The 21,293-nt window shown below is 47.2% G+C and overlaps 2 protein-coding genes across 2 annotated transcripts in view; both read right to left on the bottom strand.

Moving 5' to 3' along the window:
• Window positions 1-21,293, bottom strand: part of LOC139405168 (NLR family CARD domain-containing protein 3-like) — a 457,948-nt gene that overhangs the window by 287,727 nt on the left and 148,928 nt on the right. The window lies entirely within an intron of this gene.
• Window positions 6,353-20,881, bottom strand: LOC139405170 (NLR family CARD domain-containing protein 3-like). Its single transcript, XM_071147588.1, has 10 exons — window positions 20,799-20,881; window positions 13,487-13,598; window positions 12,414-12,530; window positions 12,076-12,160; window positions 11,718-11,946; window positions 9,572-11,342; window positions 9,134-9,307; window positions 7,686-7,859; window positions 7,312-7,358; window positions 6,353-6,887 (listed from the first exon to the last, which is right to left on the bottom strand). Exons 2-10 carry the CDS (start codon window positions 13,591-13,593, stop codon window positions 6,367-6,369), a joined length of 3,225 nt encoding a protein of 1,074 aa, XP_071003689.1. The 5' UTR covers window positions 13,594-13,598; window positions 20,799-20,881; the 3' UTR covers window positions 6,353-6,366.

Genomic DNA, 21,293 nt, shown 5'->3' with positions numbered 1-21,293 from the left:
TCAGGAAGACAGAGAGGTGATCTAGTTACTACAGTCAGGAAGACAGAGAGGTGATCTAGTTACTACAGTCAGGAAGACAGAGAGGTGATCTAGTTACTACAGTCAGGAAGACAGAGAGGGGATCTAGTTACTACAGTCAGGAAGACAGAGGGGTGATCTAGTTACTCAGTCAGGAAGACAGAGAGGTGATCTAGTTACTACAGTCAGGAAGACAGAGAGGGGTGTTCTAGTTAAAACAGTCAGGAAGACAGAGGGGTGATCTAGTTACTCAGTCAGGAAGACAGAGGGGTGATCTAGTTAATACTATACTATAAGCTATATGTTGTGGTAGAGCCTGGCAGACCCACTGGCTCCCGAATGAACTGGGGTCCCAGCTGTATGTTGTGGTAGAGCCTGGCAGACCCACTGGCTCCCTAATGAACTGGGGTCCCAGCTATATGTTGTGGTAGAGCCTGGCAGACCCACTGGCTCCCTAATGAACTGGGGTCCCAGCTGTATGTTGTGGTAGAGCCTAGCAGACCCACTGGCTCCCTAATGAACTGGGGTCCCAGCTATATGTTGTGGTAGAGCCTGGCAGACCCACTGGCTCCCTAATGAACTGGGGTCCCAGCTATATGTTGTGGTAGAGCCTGGCAGACCCACTGGCTCCCTAATGAACTGGGGTCCCAGCTGTATGTTGTGGTAGAGCCTGGCAGACCCACTGGCTCCCTAATGAACTGGGGTCCCAGCTGTATGTTGTGGTAGAGCCTGGCAGACCCACTGGCTCCCTAATGAACTGGGGTCCCAGCTATATGTTGTGGTAGAGCCTGGCAGACCCACTGGCTCCCTAATGAACTGGGGTCCCAGCTGTATGTCGTGGTAGAGCCTGGCAGACCCACTGGCTCCCTAATGAACTGGGGTCCCAGCTGTATGTTGTGGTAGAGCCTGGCAGACCCACTGGCTCCCTAATGAACTGGGGTCCCAGCTGTATGTCGTGGTAGAGCCTGGCAGACCCACTGGCTCCCTAATGAACTGGGGTCCCAGCTGTATGTTGTGGTAGAGCCTGGCAGACCCACTGGCTCCCTAATGAACTGGGGTCCCAGCTGTATGTTGTGGTAGAGCCTAGCAGACCCACTGGCTCCCTAATGAACTGGGGTCCCAGCTGTATGTTGTGGTAGAGCCTGGCAGACCCACTGGCTCCCTAATGAACTGGGGTCCCAGCTGTATGTCGTGGTAGAGCCTGGCAGACCCACTGGCTCCCTAATGAACTGGGGTCCCAGCTGTATATTCGTGGTAGAGCCTGGCAGACCCACTGGAGGGCGCTGTCTGCCTGTGGAGGCTGCATGGAGAACCAAAAGGAGGAGGAGGAGGAGGAGGAGGAGGAGGAAGAGAACTCATCATCTAATGTTTTTTTCATCTAGTAATCTTTTCTTTGTACATGACGCTGGGTTACTTGTGGTTTGTGGGTAGAGCAGGACAGATCCCAGGTGAGCAAGAGGGAATGTGTGGAGAGTAACGTTGTTGTCTGCTGATGTGTGTGTAATTCCAGTGTTAGAGGAGGAGGGTATTTTTCCTCTTTGTCCATACACCGTCACATCCCCCCACCCCCCACCCCAACTTGCTCAACTTCTACATTTTTCATTACGAGATGAACAGGTGAGCAGTATGTGTCTGTGAAATGAGAGCATGAATGGTGTGAGGAACTTTAAAGGTTAAAGTGCACATTTACACAATGTCAGTACAGGCTAACACTGCATCTGTAGCAGCTGGTAGAGCTCTGAGGCAACACACCAACCCTCTCACCACACTGTCAAGTCTCTTAGAGTAGTATGCAACGGGCCAGTACAGGCTAACACTGCATCTGTAGCAGCTGGTACAGCTCTGAGGCAACACACCAACCCTCTCACCACACTGTCAAGTCTCTTAGAGTAGTATGCAACGAGCCGCTGCTTCCCAATGTCATCCTGTATGAGGACAGATTCCATTTTGTTCTTGGGCACACAACAATGCAATCTCCATAGACAAACCTTTGCAGTAGAATGGCCTTACTGAAGACCTCAGTGACTTTCAACTTGGCACCATCATAGTAGACCATGCTTTCCAGCAAGTCAGTTTGTGGAGTTTCTGCCCTGTTAGAGCTGTCCCGGTCAACTGTAAGTGCTGTTCTTGTGAAGTGGAAACGTCTAGGAGCAACAACGGGTCAATCGTGAAGTGGGAGGCCACACAGGCTCACAGAACGGGTCAGTCGTGAAGTGGGAGGCCACACAGGCTCACAGAACGGGTCAGTCGTGAAGTGATAGGCCACACAGGCTCACAGAACAGGTCAGTCGTGAAGTGGGAGGCCACACAAGCTCACAGAACGGGTCAGTCGTGAAGTGGGAGGCCACACAGGCTCACAGAACGGGTCAGTCAGTGATAGGCCACACAGGCTCACAGAACGGGTCAGTCGTGAAGTGGGAGGCCACACAGGCTCACAGAACAGGTCAGTCGTGAAGTGGGAGGCCACACAGACTCACAGAACAGGTCAGTCGTGAAGTGGGAGGCCATACAGGCTCACAGAATGGGTCAGTCGTGAAGTGGGAGGCCACACAGGCTCACAGAACAGGTCAGTCAGTGATAGGCCACACAGGCTCACAGAACAGGTCAGTCGAGAAGTGGGAGGCCACACAGGCTCACAGAACAGGTCAGTCGTGAAGGGGGAGGCCACACAGACTCACAGAACAGGTCAGTCGTGAAGTGATAGGCCACACAGACTAACAGAACGGGTCAGTCGTGAAGTGATAGGCCACACAGACTCACAGAACGGGTCAGTCGTGAAGTGGGAGGCCACACAGGCTCACAGAACAGGTCAGTCGTGAAGTGGGAGGCCACACAGGCTCACAGAACAGGTCAGTCGTGAAGTGGGAGGCCACACAGGTTTACAGAACAGGTCAGTCGTGAAGTGGGAGGCCACACAGGCTCACAGAACGGGTCAGTCGTGAAGTGGGAGGCCACACAGGCTCACAGAACAGGTCAGTCAGTGATAGGTCACACAGGCTCACAGAACAGGTCAGTCGTGAAGTGGGAGGCCACACAGGCTCACAGAACGGGTCAGTTGTGAAGTGGGAGGCCACACAGGCTCACAGAACAGGTCAGTCGTGAAGTGGGAGGCCACACAGGCTCACAGAACGGGTCAGTCGTGAAGTGGGAGGCCACACAGGCTCACAGAACGGGTCAGTCGTGAAGTGGGAGGCCACACAGGCTCACAGAACGGGTCAGTCGTGAAGTGGGAGGCCACACAGGCTCACAGAACGGGTCAGTCGTGAAGTGGGAGGCCACACAGGCTCACAGAACGGGTCAGTCGTGAAGTGGGAGGCCACACAAGCTCACAGAACGGGTCAGTCGTGAAGTGGGAGGCCACACAGGCTCACAGAACGGGTCAGTCGTGAAGTGGGAGGCCACACAGGCTCACAGAACGGGTCAGTCGTGAAGTGGGAGGCCACACAGGCTCACAGAACAGGTCAGTCGTGAAGTGATGGGCCACACAGGCTCACAGAATGGGCCAGTCGTGAAGTGGGAGGCCACACAGGCTCACAGAACGGGTCAGTCGTGAAGTGGGAGGCCACACATGCTCACAGAACAGGTCAGTCGTGAAGTGATAGGCCGCACAGGCTCACAGAACAGGTCAGTCGTGAAGTGATAGCCCACACAGGCTCACAGAACAGGTCAGTCGTGAAGTGGGAGGCCACACAGGCTCACAGAACGGGTCAGTCGTGAAGTGGGAGGCCACACAGGCTCACAGAACAGGTCAGTCGTGAAGTGATAGGCCGCACAGGCTCACAGAACAGGTCAGTCGTGAAGTGGGAGGCCACACAGGCTCACAGAACAGGTCAGTCGTGAAGTGATAGGCCGCACAGGCTGACAGAACAGGTCAGTCGTGAAGTGATAGGCCACACAGGCTCACAGAACTGGTCAGTCGTGAAGTGGGAGGCCACACAGGCTCACAGAACGGGTCAGTCGTGAAGTGGGAGGCCACACAGGCTCACAGAACGGGTCAGTCGTGAAGTGATAGGCTACACAAGATCACAGAACGGGTCAGTCGTGAAGTGATAGGCCACACAAGATCACAGAACAGGTCAGTCGTGAAGTGATAGGCCGCACAGGCTCACAGAACAGGTCAGTCGTGAAGTGATAGGCCACACAGGCTCACAGAACTGGTCAGTCGTGAAGTGGGAGGCCACACAGGCTCACAGAACGGGTCAGTCGTGAAGTGGGAGGCCACACAGGCTCACAGAACGGGTCAGTCGTGAAGTGATAGGCTACACAAGATCACAGAACGGGTCAGTCGTGAAGTGATAGGCCACACAAGATCACAGAACAGGTCAGTCGTGAAGTGGGAGGCCACACAGGCTCACAGAACTGGTCAGTCGTGAAGTGGGAGGCCACACAGGCTCACAGAACGGGTCAGTCGTGAAGTGGGAGGCCACACAGGCTCACAGAACGGGTCAGTCGTGAAGTGATAGGCTACACAAGATCACAGAACGGGTCAGTCGTGAAGTGATAGGCCACACAAGATCACAGAACGCGTCAGTCGTGAAGTGGGAGGCCACACAGGCTCACAGATCGGTCAGTCGTGAAGTGGGAGGCCACACAGGCTCACAGAACGGGTCAGTCGTGAAGTGGGAGGCCACACAGGCTCACAGAACAGGTCAGTCGTGAAGTGGGAGGCAACACAGGCTCACAGAACGGGTCAGTCGTGAAGTGGGAGGCCACACAGGCTCACAGAACGGGTCAGTCGTGAAGTGGGAGGCCACACAGGCTCACAGAACGGGTCAGTCGTGAAGTGGGAGGCCACACAGGCTCACAGAACGGGTCAGTCGTGAAGTGGGAGGCCACACAGGCTCACAGAACGGGTCAGTCGTGAAGTGGGAGGCCACACAGGCTCACAGAACGGGTCAGTCGTGAAGTGGGAGGCCACACAGGCTCACAGAACGGGTCAGTCGTGAAGTGGGAGGCCACACAGGCTCACAGAACGGGGCCGCTAAGTGCTGAAGTGTGTAGCGCGTAAAATTCCAGCACAGACCAAAGCATATCAAGGATGAGGAAAGTTTCTTTATAGAGTAATGGTCTGAGATCCATCCCAACGTTTTCTTACAATCTCATAAAACATTACAGAAAAAGGCTGAGTGCCCTTTCCTCACAAGGAGAGGGAGCACAAAGTATTGAAGACAAGGGTGTCAATAATATTGTTTTTATTATTTGTTCAACAAAGTATTTTTCTCAGAGCAGTTGTATTAGTATGAGATAATATTCTTTCCAATGTGTTGGAGCCTCCAGTAGAGGAGCTCAGTATTTGTAAGACGTAAGATTTTGTTGGGCGTCTTTGTCAAGGGTGACAATCCAATGTTACTGTAAGTCTCCACATTTAGCATGTGTTGCATTTCAAATCATCTCCAAAATACTTTTAAACCAATTCATTGAGTAACACATTCTATTCAAGAGACGTGCTGTCACACTGTTGTTAATTAACTATGCTAACAGTATCTTCTCGTGTTGTTGCAGGTTACTCTGTATATCGGGGAGAATGCCCAAGGGACTTGTCTGACGGGGGTCCCAGAGCTGTGTACTGAACCAAAGTACTCTCACACTGCCCAACACTGTGGTACCACCCTTAGCCACCCTGTTCCAATGTGTGTAGGTACCAAGTTTTGCTTGTGTGTGAGTGTGTGTGTCCAGTGTGTGTGTGTCCAGTGTGTGTGTGTGTCCAGTGTGTTTGTGTCCAGTGTGTGTGAGTCCAGTGCGTGTGTGTGAGGGCAGTGTGTGTGTGTGTCCAGTGTGTGTTTGTGTCTAGTGTGTGTGAGTCCAGTGCGTGTGTGTGTGTGTGTAGTGCGTGTGTGTGCAGTGTGTGCGTGTCAGTGTGTCTGAGTCCAGCGTGTGTGTGAGTCCAGTGTGTGTGTTTGTGTGTATCCAGTGTGTGTGTTTGTGTGTATCCAGTGTGTGTATTTGTGTGTATCCAGTGTGTGTGTGTGGCGCCATTGTTCTTATTTTCCTCAATTAAGTTGGAAAAATAGGATGATTGAGCAGCAGTGAGGGCTCTTCGATACTGAAGAGTATCTTTGATACTGATCCAAGCAAGTCGGAAGACTTGTTGTCCTGAGTCTGCACAACTCTCCCAGGACCTAGGATCAAGAGAGACGCTCATGTGTTTTAGTACTATATCTCTTGACACAATGATGAAAATAATCATGGCCTCTAAACCTTCAAGCTGCATACTGGACCCTATTCCAACTAAACTACTGAAAGAGCTGCTTCCTGTGCTTGGCCCTCCTATGTTGAACATAATAAACGGCTCTCTATCCACCGGATGTGTACCAGTGTGTGTCCAGTGTGTGTGTGTCAGGTTATTATTTACAGGGACACTGAGGATTCATACTGAACCCAAAACCCTGGATAGAGGGGCTCAGTGAATGTACAGGTGAATGTGTTCAGGTGGGTCAGTGTGTCCGAGGAGGCTCTATAGAAGGACAAAGTGCCAGCTGGCCAGTCCAGATACACTCCTACTCTGTGGGAGCTGGTGGAGGAGACGTCTATGGTAGTGAGAATATTATTGTGTCTGGCTCTGTAACTGTTGTCAGAGCAGGTCAGACTCCAGGACTTGTCATTGTATCCAAGACCACAGTCATCACCCCTTCCTCTCCTGCTGATTCCTTTATATGTCACTCCTATATCAGCCCTCCCACTCCTCTCTACCTCCCAGTAACAGCGCCCAGTCAGACCCTCTTTAAATAGCACCTGTCTACAGTCCTCAAATCTCTCTGGGTGATCAGGATACGGCTGCTCCTCTCTCCTACATGTCACCTTCCTGTTCTCCTCAGACAGAGAGAGGTGTCTGTTTACTGTGTTTAGGTCCAGTGTGAGATCACAGACATCTGATGGATGAAACCAGACAAAATATTAGAAATCATCATCATTCACATTAGAATGTTATACTCACTTTTCACTAATTAATTTAATGTTGATGTTTCTAGGTATCAAAAGGAGAAGTTAAGGTAACTTGAGACTTGTTGAATGATCATATGTTATACTGTATGGTAATATAAAACACACTTATTCACATTAATTACACACACACACACACACACACACACACACGCGCACACACACACACACACACACACACACACATTGTCAAAGCAACTCTTTGTAAACTTTAATGTCCCTGATTTCTACTTCTGTAGAACTACAGCTGATATTTAATATGACCAAGTAAGTAATGATGGTGGTCTTTGACTTTGACTTAACTTGAATTAAGACTTATTCTTAGTCATATTCTTCACAGCAGTCAACACTCACATTTTCTAAGCCCAGGTTTCATTCTGTTCTCTCCACCATGTTCCACACTGTAGCGGTAAGCAGAAGAACAGACAGTCATTGAGGGATACACCTGAACTCACTCACTCACACACACACACACACACACACACACACACACACACACACTGGACACACTGGACACATAGCGTATAACTTTAAGCGAATGTTAGTCTGTGTGTGTGTGTCCAATGTGTGTGTGTGTGTGTGTGTGTCATTGAGAGATTGTCACTGATCACACACACACAAACAGTCATCATATAACTTTGTCCAAGTGGTGGTAAGAATGTTTGTCTTAACTAGCCTGATAAGTCAAACATGTCTGATATGAACATTGACATAAACCCTCTACATACTTGAGTTTCTCCAGTCTGCAGTGTGGATCCTCCAGTCCAGCAGAGAGCAGTCTGACTCCTGTGTCTCCTGGGTGATTGTAGCTCAGGTCCAGCTCTCTCAGGTGTGAGGGGTTTGACCTCAGAGCTGAGACCAGAGAAGCACAGCCTTCCTCTGTGACTAAACAGCCTGACAGCCTGCAAAGAATCATATTAAAATCACACTGTTATTCTTTGGTGGTGAAAATAGTGGCAGTATATTTTTCAATATTTTCAGATATGTCAGTGTCCTGAAACCTGCCATATCTATTCATAAGTTAATGTATCATTATTAGAAATGACAAATTATTAAATTATTATTTGTCGAGAGAAACATGTATAGTACAAATATTATAGTAGACTGACCAGACCAGTTTAAAAAGCAGTATCAGTCAGAAAACAGACAGAGAGGAATCAGATTTATATTGTATTGAGTAGACAGTCCACACCATATCTATTTAGACAGTGAGGAATCAGATTTAGATTGTATTGAGTAGACAGTCCACACCATATCTATTTAGACAGTGAGGTATCAGATTTAGATTGTATTGAGTATACAGTCCACACAGTGAAGCTAACTTTTCAAATGTGGCTCTGTACTCCAACAGTTTGGATTTGAGATCAAATGTTTCATATGAGGTGACAGATATTTTAATACATATCTGTTTCACCATTTTGTTTCCAGTTTGTTTTATTTTTTTAGTACCTGAATGGTGGAATAATTTTCTGTCTAAGTGAATAGACAACATGTTTCTAAACACGACGATCCTGACAATGCACCATTACCAGTAACAGAGGCTACAACAAAACATGCTAACCTCTCACCATTACCAATAACAGAGACTACAACAAAACATACTAACCTCTCACCATTACCAATAACAGAGACTACAACAAAACATGCTAACCTCTCACCATTACCAATAACAGAGGATACAACAAAACATGCTAACCTCTCACCATTACCAATAACAGAGGCTTCAACAAAACATGCTAACCTCTCACCATTACCAATAACAGAGGATACAGCAAAACATGCTAACCTCTCACCATTACCAATAACAGAGACTACAACAAAACATGCTAACCTCTCACCATTACCAATAACAGAGACTACAACAAAACATGCTAACCTCTCACCATTACCAATAACAGAGACTACAACAAAACATGCTAACCTCTCACCATTACCAATAACAGAGGCTACAACAAAACATACTAACCTCTCACCATTAACCTCAAATAAAAGGTGACATTCTGTTCTGTCGCCTAATATGAACCATTCTATCTCAAATCCAAAATGCTGGAGCACCAAATGTAAAACTGTAATCTTCACTGTCCAAACACAGATGGTGTGGACTATGTGTGTCTGGTAAACACATGTGGATCTGGTGAACAGTTATCACTTGTTGACCAAATACAGGAATACTGACCTCAGAGTCTCCAGTTTACAGTGGGGATTCCCCAGTCCATCAGAGAGCAGCTTCACTCCTGAATCCTTCAGGTCATTGTTACTCAGATCCAGCTCTCTCAGGTGTGAGGGGTTTGACCTCAGAACTGAGACCAGAGAAGCACAGCCTTCCTCTGTGACTCCACAGCCTGACAGCCTGACAAAGAGATCATCATGATTTCACAAACACACTGTTAATTTAACGATTAGTGTAGAAGGACAATGGCAGATGCATTTGGTTTATTCTCTCAAACAACATATAGATTCATCTTCCGTCTCCTAGAATTGTATGGTCATATTGTTATACTAATGTGAACATCAATGCATTTATTCAATATTATATTAAATACATATTATTATACTTTTTTTCTCTAAACTGAATATTTATTCTAGCTGATTAGTTGTCATTTTATTTACTCACAGAACAACTCTGGAGGCTTTGACCACTGGCAGCAGCCTCAGAAGACCTTCCTCTGATCTGGAGTATTTCTTCAGGTCAAGCACATCCAGCTCCTTTTCTGAAGTCAGCAACACAAAGACCAGAGCTGACCACTGTGCAGGTGACAGGTTGGGTTTTGAGAGACTTCCTGATCTCAGGAATCTTTGGATCCCCTCGACTAGAGAATGGTCATTCAGTTCATTCAGACAGTGGAACAGATTGATGCACCTCTCTGGAGAGGGATTCTCCCTGATCTTCTCCTTGATGTACTTGACTGTTTCTTCATGGCTCTGTGAGCTGCTTCTTGTCTTTGTCAGTAGACCTCGTAAGTGCTTCTGATTGGACTCCAGTGAGAGGCCCAGAAGGAAGCGGAGGAAAAGGTCCAGGTTTCCTGTCTCACTTTGTAAGGCTTTATCCACAGCACTCTTGTAGAAAGTAACTTCAGACTTGTCGTTTGTTTGCAGTTTGTCCATTAGATTCTGATTGTTGTTGATGAATGAGAGGAACACATATACAGCAGCCAGAAACTCCTGAATGCTCAGATGAACAAAGCAGTACACCTTGTCCTGGTACAGCACACATTCCTCTTTAAAGAGCTGTGTGCACAATCCTGAGTACACCGAGGCTTCATTGACATCAATGCCAGCCTCTTTCAGGTCTTCTTCATAGAAAATCAGATTGCCATTCACAAGCTGTTGAAAAGCCAGTTTTCCCAGTGACAGAATGCTCTCTTTATTCCAGTGTGGACCTGTCTCTTCTTTCCCAAGATACTTTTCATTCTTCTGTTTGGTATGAAACACCACAAGGTGTGTGTACATCTCAGTCAGAGTCTTGGGCATCTCTTCTCTCTTATGTTTCAGCATGTGTTCAAGGATTGTTGCAGAAATCCAACAGAAGACTGGAATGTGGCACATGATGTGGAGGCTCCTTGATGTCTTTATGTGTGAGATGATTCTGCTGGCCAGGTCCTCATCACTGAATCTCTTCCTGAAGAACTCCTCCTTCTGTGGGTCATTGAACCCTCGTACCTCTGTCACCTGGTCAACACACCCTGAAGGGATCTTATTGGCTGCTGCAGGTCGGGTAGTTATCCAGAGGAGAGCAGAGGGAAGCAGATTTCCCCTGATGAGATTTGTCAGCAGAACATCCACTGAGGTTGACTCTGTGACGTCACAACAGATCTTGTTCTTCGGGAAGTCTAGGGGCAGTCGGCACTCATCCAGACCATCAAAGATGAACAGAACTTTGTACTTGTTGTAGATAGAGATTCCTGATTGTTTGGTTTCCATTGAGAAGTGATTAAGAAGTTCAATGAAAGTGTGTTTGTCCTCTTTCATCAAATTCAGCTCCCTAAAAGGGAATGAAAATACAAATTGGACATCCTGATTTGTTTTTCCTTCAGCCCAGTCCAGAATGAACTTCTGCACAGAGACTGTTTTTCCAATGCCAGCGACTCCCTTTGTCAGCACAGTTCTGATAGGTTTGTCTTGTCCAGTTAAGGGTTTGAAGATGTCGTTACATTTGATTGCAGTCTCTGGTCTTGCTTGTTTCCTGGTTGTTGTCTCAATCTGTCTCAACTCATGTTCATTATTGACCTCTCCTGTTCCACCCTCTGTGATGTAGAGCTCTGTGTAGATCTTATTGAGAAGTGTTGGGTTTCCTTGTTTAGCGATCCCCTCAAATACACATTGAAACTTCTTCTTTAGATTAGATTTGAGTTCACGTTGGCAAATCACAGCAAGCTCATCTGAATCTAAAAAATAACACAGAGGATATTAATACTACGTCTATTTTAATGCCTACAGTATTGTAGGACTGTTATAAAGTTTGAAATTATAATAATTTATTCTCTTAACTGACTGTATAAATGTGTAAATGTTTTCATAATGCATTACAGACTGGTGTGACTGATTATATTATTATTGGTATTATTGATGGTATTATTAATGTTGTCTCTCTCTCTAAATTAATCACCACAACACATCCCTGCTGCTACTTGATGAGGTCACTAGGTGTTGTGTTAAGGCTGCTACAATATCATTGAGTTACACAGCTACTTTAGCTGTACTTTAGCTACAGCTTTTAAATGTTATAAAACAGCATTCAACATGAGGCAGACAGCTCTTACTTTTCTCCAGTGTGTCAGCAAGCTCCTTCAAGTTCATTTTCCTCAGGATGTGCAGTGTGATCTTCAGAGCCCCCTCTCTGGCACTGCTCTCCTGCTTCTCATCTTCAGCGTCCAACACTTCCTTATCCTGCTTCTGACTCTCAAAGCCTTCTGGGAGTTCTGGACTAAGAATCCTCTTGAACGTCTTCAGTTCGTTCTTCACAAATGTCATAATTTTCTCTTCAAGCAACTGAAATAAATCAAGTAAATAACTTAAGCAAGAGACAAAATGCTTTCTCATTAACACATTAATGAATGATTGACAGATCAACTTTACTTGAGGTAAACAAAAACAAATGTACATAACAGGACCACATACACTGAATATGGAGGCCAGGTCTGTTTGATGACTCTGGGAAGACTGACCACTGAGAATCTCTGACTCTGATCTCTCCTGTTGGTTTCTGTGGACAAAACATGAGATTACATCACCTCATCTAGGGAGTACACACACACACACACACAGATGCACACACACACCGGGAGGGAATGTTGTGTTTGTTTAATATTGTTTTAGGACTATGAAAATGGACAAAAGGATGAGAACATGTTGAAAATGAATGAAAACAACATCAATAAATGGGAAAATGGGAGAGGAGAAATGACTAGAGACAGTGTTGTTTAACTCACTGACCATGACCCATGAGTTCTTCTTACCTTTGTTCAGTAGAAAAGTCTCCCTCTCTAAAGGATATAGGTTGACCCATAGACTGGTCACTCTTCATGGACACACAGTTGGGTACAGGGGAGGCTGGTCTCTTCTGCTTGATTGGGCTTCAACACAACAGAGACAAACATTACATCTCATCTACTCTGAGCTCAGATGAGGAAACAGAAGAAGATTTTTATTCATAACGCTATATATCCATTTTCAGAAATGTTGGTAAATGATTAAACCACTACTTTATAAAGGTTTCTAATGTTTCCACTTAACAATGTCAGACTTGATTTGCCCTGAAGAAAAATGGATCAGCCCCTACAAAACATGTCCCTTAATTATAATCCACATAAAAATGCACATTTGCTGTTATTTTCCTGCTGTGAGAAACTGGGTCAAATTAACATGGCATCTGTAAGTGCATTCATCTTTAGATATCTAGGATATCTAGATATCTCAGCTAAACAATGGATATATAGATATCTAGGTGAGACAACCACATATCACAGTCAAATATACAGGATACCAACATTCCTGTTAAATAATGGATATATAGATATCTAGGTGAGACAACCACATATCACAGTCAAATATACAGGATACCAACATTCCAGCTAAACAATGGATATATAGATATCTAGGTGAGACAACCACATATCACAGTCAGATATACAGGATACCAACATTCCTGATAAACAATGGATATATAGATATCTAGGTGAGACAACCACATATCACAGTCTAATATACAGGATACCAACATTCCATTACAATGGATATATAGATATCTAGGTGAGACAACCACATATCACAGTCTAATATACAGGATACCAACATTCCATTCCTGATAAACAATGGATATAAAGCATTTATAGCATTTAGCAAAAAAACACATTTTCATATACAGTATATAACAGTATATAACAGTATATAACAGTATATAACAGTATATAACAGTCCTATAGTATATAACAGTATATAACAGTGTATAACAGTATATAACAGTATATAACAGTATATAATATGTTCCCATAAGCAATCATTTCAATAGTAAAGAATATTGTCAGCTCACCTCTTAGTTTTGGTGTCATGTTCCCCAGAGAGACTCGTTTTAGAGGCAGGGCCCTCCTCCTCTCTCTCCCCAGAGAGATTGGATGTCAATTGTTCTCTTTTATTCATTATATCTTAGAAAGAAAACAATTAACTAACAGTCACATCCAAACAGTCAGGTGATTCAATGCAATTACTTTTTCTAAAAAAAAATTAAAAGCTTATTTGAACAAGGCAGTAAAGAACAAATTCTTATTTACAATGACGGCCGACCACTGCCAAACCCTAACCCGGACGACACTGGGCCAATAGGACTCCCAATCACGGCCAGTTGTGATACAGCCTGGAATCAAACCAGGGTCTGTAGTGATGCCTCTAGCACCAAGATGCAGTGCCGTAGACCCTTGTGATACAGCCTGGAATCGAACCAGGGTCTGTAGTGATGCCTCTAGCACCATGATGCAGTGCCTTAGACTGCTGTGATACAGCCTGGAATTGAACCAGGGTCTGTAGTGATGCCTCTAGCACCATGATGCAGTGCCTTAGACCGCTGTGATACAGCCTGGAATTGAACCAGGGTCTGTAGTGATGCCTCTAGCACCAAGATGCAGTGCCTTAGACTGCTGTGATACAGCCTGGAATTGAACCAGGGTCTGTAGTGATGCCTCTAGCACCAAGATGCAGTGCCTTAGACCGCTGTGATACAGCCTGGAATCAGTGGGTAGTGATCACTATCCTGTCCTGTGAACTGTAGGGTTGAGGGAGGATGAATCTACAGTGGGTAGTGATCACTATCCTGTCCTGTGAACTGTAGGGTTGAGGGAGGAGGAATCTACAGTGGGTAGTGATCACTATCCTGTCCTGTGAACTGTAGGGTTGAGGGAGGATGAATCTACAGTGGGTAGTGATCACTATCCTGTCCTGTGAACTGCAGGGTTGAGGGAGGATGAATCTACAGTGGGTAGTGATCACTATCCTGTCCTGTGAACTGCAGGGTTGAGGGAGGATGAATCTACAGTGGGTAGTGATCACTATCCTGTCCTGTGAACTGTAGGGTTGAGGGAGGATGAATCTACAGTGGGTAGTGATCACTATCCTGTCCTGTGAACTGTAGGGTTGAGGGAGGAGGAATCTACAGTGGGTAGTGATCACTATCCTGTCCTGTGAACTGTAGGGTTGAGGGAGGAGGAATCTACAGTGGGTAGTGATCACTATCCTGTCCTGTGAACTGTAGGGTTGAGGGAGGATGAATCTACAGTGGGTAGTGATCACTATCCTGTCCTGTGAACTGTAGGGTTGAGGGAGGATGAATCTACAGTGGGTAGTGATCACTATCCTGTCCTGTGAACTGTAGGGTTGAGGGAGGAGGAATCTACAGTGGGTAGTGATCACTATCCTGTCCTGTGAACTGTAGGGTTGAGGGAGGAGGAATCTACAGTGGGTAGTGATCACTATCCTGTCCTGTGAACTGTAGGGTTGAGGGAGGATGAATCTACAGTGGGTAGTGATCACTATCCTGTCCTGTGAACTGTAGGGTTGAGGGAGGATGAATCTACAGTGGGTAGTGATCACTATCCTGTCCTGTGAACTGTAGGGTTGAGGGAGGATGAATCTACAGTGGGTAGTAATTACCATAACAGGGTAGGAGGATCATTAGGACAGCTAAGAGGAAGTACTGGCTCTGGTTCTGACATAACAGGGTAGGAGGATCATTAGGACAGCTAGGAGGAAGTACTGGCTCTGGTTCTGACACAACAGGGTGGGAGGATCATTAGGACAGCTAAGAGGAAGTACTGGCTCTGGTTCTGACACAACAGGGTAGGAGGATCATCAGGACAGCTAAGAGGAAGTACTGGCTCTGCTTCTGACACAACAGGGTAGGAGGATCATCAGGACAGCTAAGAGGAAGTACTGGCTCTGGTTCTGGCACAACAGAGTAGGAGGATCATTAGGATAGCTAAGAGGAAGTACTGGCTCTGGTTCTGACACAACAGGGTAGGAGGATCATTAGGACAGCTAAGAGGAAGTACTGGCTCTGGTTCTGACACAACAGGGTAGGAGGATCATTAAGACAGCTAAGAGGGACTATTGGCACCGGTTCTGTGTTAACGTAGGCAAGCCCTAAGAATATGTTGTGGAGCACTCAGGACCTCTCTGGTGGCAGCGATGCAGATAGAGCTGGGAGAGATGCAGGTAGAGCTGGGAGAGATGCAGGTAGAGATGGGAGAGATGCTGGTAGAGATGGGAGAGATGCTGGTAGAGCTGGGAGAGATGCTGGGAGAGATGCAGGTAGAGATGGGAGAGATGCAGATAGAGCTGGGAGAGATGCAGGTAGAGCTGGGAGAGATGCAGGTAGAGATGGGAGAGATGCAGGTAGAGATGCAGGTAGAGATGCAGGTAGAGATGGGAGAGATGCAGGTAGAGATGGGAAAGATGCAGGTAGAGCTGGGAGACATGCAGGTAGAGCTGGGAGAGATGCAGGTAGAGCTGGGAGAGATGCAGGTAGAGATGGGAGAGATGCAGGTAGAGATGCAGGTAGAGCTGGGAGAGATGCCGGTAGAGCTGGGAGAGATGCAGGTAGAGCTGGGAGAGATGCTGGTAGAGCTGGGAGAGATGCAGGTAGAGCTGGGAGAGATGCATGTAGAGCTGGGAGAGATGCATGTAGAGTAGAGATGCAGGTAGAGAGGGAGAGATGCATGTAGAGTTGGGAGAGATGCAGGTAGAGCTGGGAGCGATGCAGGTAGAGCTGGGAAAGATGCCGGTAGAGCTGGGAGAGATGCAGGTAGAGATGGGAGAGATGCAGGTAGAGGATGCGGGAGAGATGCAGGTAGAGATGCAGGTAGAGCTGGGAGAAGAGGTGAGATGGGAGAGGCAGGTAGAGAGCTGGGAGAGATGCTGGTAGAGATGGGAGAGATGCTGGTAGGTAGAGATGCAGGTAGAGATGGGAGAGATGCAGGTAGAGATGCAGGTAGAGCTGGGAGAGATGCAGGTAGAGATGGGAGAGATGCTGGTAGAGCTGGGAGAGATGCTGGGAGAGATACAGGTAGAGCTGGGAGAGATGCAGGTAGAGCTGAGAGAGATGCAGGGAGAGATGCAGGTCGAGCTGGGAGATATGCAGGTAGAGCTGGGAGAGATGCAGGTAGAGATGGGAGAGATGCTGGTAGAGCTGGGAGAGATGCAGGTAGAGCTGGGAGAGATGCATGTAGAGATGGGAGAGATGCAGGTAGAGATGGGAGAGATGCAGGTAGAGATGCAGGTAGAGATGGGAGAGATGCAGGTAGAGCTGGGAGAGATGCAGGTAGAGATGGGAGAGATGCTGGTAGAGCTGGGAGAGATGCAGGTAGAGCTGGGAGAGATGCAGGTAGAGCTGGGAGAGATGCAGATAGAGTTGGGAGAGATGCAGGTAGAGCTGGGAGAGATGCAGGTAGAGCTGGGAGAGATGCAGGTAGAGCTGGGAGAGATGCAGGTAGAGCTGGGAGAGATGCAGGTAGAGCTGGGAAAGATGCCGGTAGAGCTGGGAGAGATGCAGGTAGAGATGGGAGAGATGCAGGTAGAGATGCAGGTAGAGATGGGAGAGATGCAGGTAGAGATGCAGGTAGAGCTGGGAGAGATGCAGCTAGAGATGTGAGAGATGCAGGTAGAGCTGGGAGAGATGCTGGTAGAGCTGGGAGAGATGCTGGTAGAGCAGTTAGAGATGCTGGTAGAGCTGGGAGAGATGCAGGTAGAGCTGGGAGAGATACAGGTAGAGCTGGGAGAGATGCAGGTAGAGATGGGAGAGATGCTGGTAGAGCTGGGAGAGATGCAGGTAGAGCTGGGAGAGATGCAGGTAGAGCTGGGAGAGATGCAGATAGAGTTGGGAGAGATGCAGGTAGAGCTGGGAGAGATGCAGGTAGAGCTGGGAGAGATGCAGGTAGAGCTGGGAGAGATGCTGGGAGAGATACAGGTAGAGCTGGGAGAGATGCAGGTAGAGCTGAGAGAGATGCAGGGAGAGATGCAGATAGATATGGGAGAGATACAGTTAGAGCTGGGAGAGATGCAGGTAGAGCTGGGAGAGATGCTGGGAGAGATACAGGTAGAGCTGGGAGAGATGCAGGTAGAGCTGAGAGAGATGCAGGGAGAGATGCAGATAGATATGGGAGAGATACAGGTAGAGCTGGGAGAGATGCAGGTAGAGCTGGGAGAGATGCAGGTAGAGCTGGGAGAGATGCAGGTAGAGCTGGGAGAGATACAGGTAGAGCTGGGAGAGATGCAGGTAGAGCTGGGAGAGATGCAGGTAGAGATGGGAGAGATGCAGGTAGAGCTGGGAAAGATGCCGGTAGAGCTGGGAGAGATGCAGGTAGAGATGGGAGAGATGCAGGTAGAGATGCAGGTAGAGATGGGAGAGATGCAGGTAGAGATGCAGGTAGAGCTGGGAGAGATGCAGGTAGAGATGGGAGAGATGCAGGTAGAGATGCAGGTAGAGCTGGGAGAGATGCTGGTAGAGCTGGTAGAGATACAGGTAGAGCTGGGAGAGATGCAGGTAGAGCTGGGAGAGATGCAAGTAGAGCTGGGAGAGATACAGGTAGAGCTGGGAGAGATGCTGGTAGAGATGGGAGAGATGCAGGTAGAGCTGGGAGAGATGCAGGTAGAGCTGGGAGAGATGCAGATAGAGTTGGGAGAGATGCAGGTAGAGCTGGGAGAGATGCAGGTAGAGCTGGGAGAGATGCAGGTAGAGCTGGGAGAGATGCAGGTAGAGCTGGGGGAGATACAGATAGAGCTGGGAGAGATGCAGATAGAGCTGGGAGAGATACAGGTAGCGCTGGGAGAGATGCAGTTAGAGCTGGGAGAGATGCAGGTAGAGCTGGGAGAGATGCTGGGAGAGATACAGGTAGAGCTGGGAGAGATGCAGGTAGAGCTGAGAGAGATGCAGGGAGAGATGCAGATAGAGATGGGAGAGATACAGGTAGAGCTGGGAGAGATGCAGGTAGAGCTGGGAGAGATGCAGGTAGAGCTGGGAGAGATGCAGGTAGAGCTGGGAGAGATACAGGTAGAGCTGGGAGAGATGCAGGTAGAGCTGGGAGAGATGCAGGTAGAGATGGGAGAGATGCAGGTAGAGCTGGGAGAGATGCAGTTAAAAATGGAAGAGATGCAGGTAGAGCTGGGAGAGATGCAGGTAGAGCTGGAAGAGATGCAGGTAGAGATGCAGGTAGAGCTGGGAGAGATGCTGGTAGAGCTGGGAGAGATGCTGGTAGAGCTGGGAGAGATGCAGGTAGAGATGCTGGTAGAGCTGGGAGAGATGTTGGTAGAGCTGGGAGAGATGCTGGTAGAGCTGGGAGAGATGCTGGTAGAGCTGGGAGAGATGCTGGTAGAGCTGGGAGAGATTCCGTTAAAGTTAAGAAGACAACAGCTAAATTAATGTCTCAGAACAAACAGGATGTATTGTATAATGTTTAGCAGTGCTTGTGTAGGGTGTCTCAGAACAAACAGGATATATTGTATGAGGTTTAGCAGTGCTTGTGTAGGGTGAAACAGATGGGGGGGGGGTGTCTCAGAACAAACAGGATGTATTGTAGGAGGTTCCTCTAGGTACCAGCTCAAGTGGAATTGTCAATCAGTAAATTGTCAATCAGTAAAGCAGAAGCCAAGGGGTTAATAAGAACAGTGGTTAAAAATAAGTGGCAAGAGATGAAGAGGGAAGACACCTGTATAAGAGTTGTGGAACAGGGAGAATAAGGGAAGACACCTGTATAAGATCCAGGAGAAGGTGGGGGCAGGGAGGTCCTCGGGTCGAGAGAGAAGGGAGGTCCTCAGGCCGAGAGAGAAGGGAGGTCCTCAGGCCGAGAGAGAAGGGAGGTCCTCAGGCCGAGAGAAGGGAGGACCTCAGGCCGAGAGAGAAGGGAGGTCCTCAGGCCGAGAGAGAAGGGAGGTCCTCAGGCCGAGAGAGAAGGGAGGTCCTCAGGCCGAGAGAGAAGGGAGGGAAGTGTAGTCACACAAGGCTGAGACTGGGACACACAAGGCTGAGACTGGGACACACAAGGCTGAGACTGGGGGAGGTGTGATCAGTGTCAGGAGGAGATGGAGACAGTGGAACATGTTCTATTTCAGTGCCAGAAATATGTGGGAGAAAGGGAGCGATTGTTATTAGATTTGAGGAGTAGTGGGTTAGAAGAGATTAAGTGAACTGCTGGGGACATTATGTAATTAATTTCCTTTGAGACCTTCACTGTCTCTGGTCCACACTCCAGACCAGTTGGTGGTGGTAATGCACCTTAAAGTTTGTTGCCAACCAATAAAGAAGAAGAAGAAGAGATGATTTACAAGTTATATAATTTTTTTATTTTACGCCTTTTTTCATTGTATCCAATTGTTTTTAGTAGCTACTACAACTACAACTACCGAATGGGCTCGGGAGAGACGAAGGTTGAAAGTCATGCGTCCTCCGATACACAACCCAACCAAACCGTACTGGTTCTTAATTAACACAGCGCGCATCCAACCCGGAAGCCAGCCGCACCAATGTGTCGCGGCCGGTTACGACAGAGCATGGGCGATAGAGACTAAAGGACTATGCTGTGTCCCTCACCAACTGTCCACCTGGCCCATAGAGACTAAAGGACTATACACTCTATGCTGTGGCCCTCACCAACTGGCCTATAGAGACTAAAGGACTATGCTGTGTCCCTCACCAACTGGCACCCGGCCCATAGAGACTAAATGACTATACACTCTATGCTGTGGCCCTCACCAACTGTCCACCTGGCCCATAGAGACTAAATTACTATACACTCTATGCTGTGGCCCTCACCAACTGGCCTATAGAGACTAAAGGACTATGCTGTGGCCCTCACCAACTGGCCCATAGAGACTAAATGACTATACACTCTACACCGCATCAGCGGGGATGTTGTTTACGCACCTTTTGTTTATAAAACAGAGGTTACTCGACTTTGTAATTGGTTAATTATCGTTTACCCATTTATTATGCATGTTCCCAGCGTAAAGGTTTCGAACACACCGACAGGGTTTTTTCATCATCTGGATATTTGTGCAACAGAAGTTCAACATTCACCTTCTGCTCCCATTTCTGTCAAGCCGTCCACCCCATACAGTTTGATGCATATGTTCGATAAATCCAATTTATGCACCACACAACGCAATGCTGCAAGGCAAATGTAATTCTAGTGTACCAAAATGCATTAACACTATCGGTGTTCGAAGCGTAAATCTAACTTCCATTGTGGAAACCGGGCCCAGGTTGGTCAGCATGATAAAGAATCATATCTCAGGGTTACTCTGTCTATTGAATGTCTGACTACGACCTAACTTTATAATAGTTAAATGTAGCCAAGACTTACCAGAGTCTGTCCGTCTGTCCTTCAAATCAACACATTTATCCCGCTTCTAATGTTGCCGAGAAATGTGCGCTACGGTTTCAACAGTCATTTTGTAATGGTGCAGACTACATAGTTACTTTCACTTTCAAATGAGGAAATAACAAACCAAATAACACATGTACTTTCTGTTTCAGCTCGTCCTGATCCTAGATCAGCTCATCCTACTCTATATGAATTCTGTCGTCCTCTCCATGTAATCTGATTCATTATGATCTAAAAGTCTAAACTGATCCTAGATCAGCTCATCCTACTCTATATGAATTCTGTCACAGGTGACTCCTCAAGATGAGGCTCATGATTTATTAGTTATATTCTTTAAGAATCAATTAGTATCATTCATTGAACTGCTTTGCCATGAACAGATCTGTGAGGTCTTAACTTAAAGGTTCTATATAGACCTTATGGTCATTTTAATGGGGTTGAACATCCATCCCATCAGATTGGGTAAAGGATTTT

Source organism: Oncorhynchus clarkii, unplaced genomic scaffold (genome assembly GCF_045791955.1).
Source record: "Oncorhynchus clarkii lewisi isolate Uvic-CL-2024 unplaced genomic scaffold, UVic_Ocla_1.0 unplaced_contig_8549_pilon_pilon, whole genome shotgun sequence".
In the NCBI taxonomy this organism is placed as follows: domain Eukaryota; kingdom Metazoa; phylum Chordata; class Actinopteri; order Salmoniformes; family Salmonidae; genus Oncorhynchus; species Oncorhynchus clarkii.
Note: the sequence above shows the minus strand (reverse complement) of the source record. Positions and strands in the feature narration are given on the sequence as shown.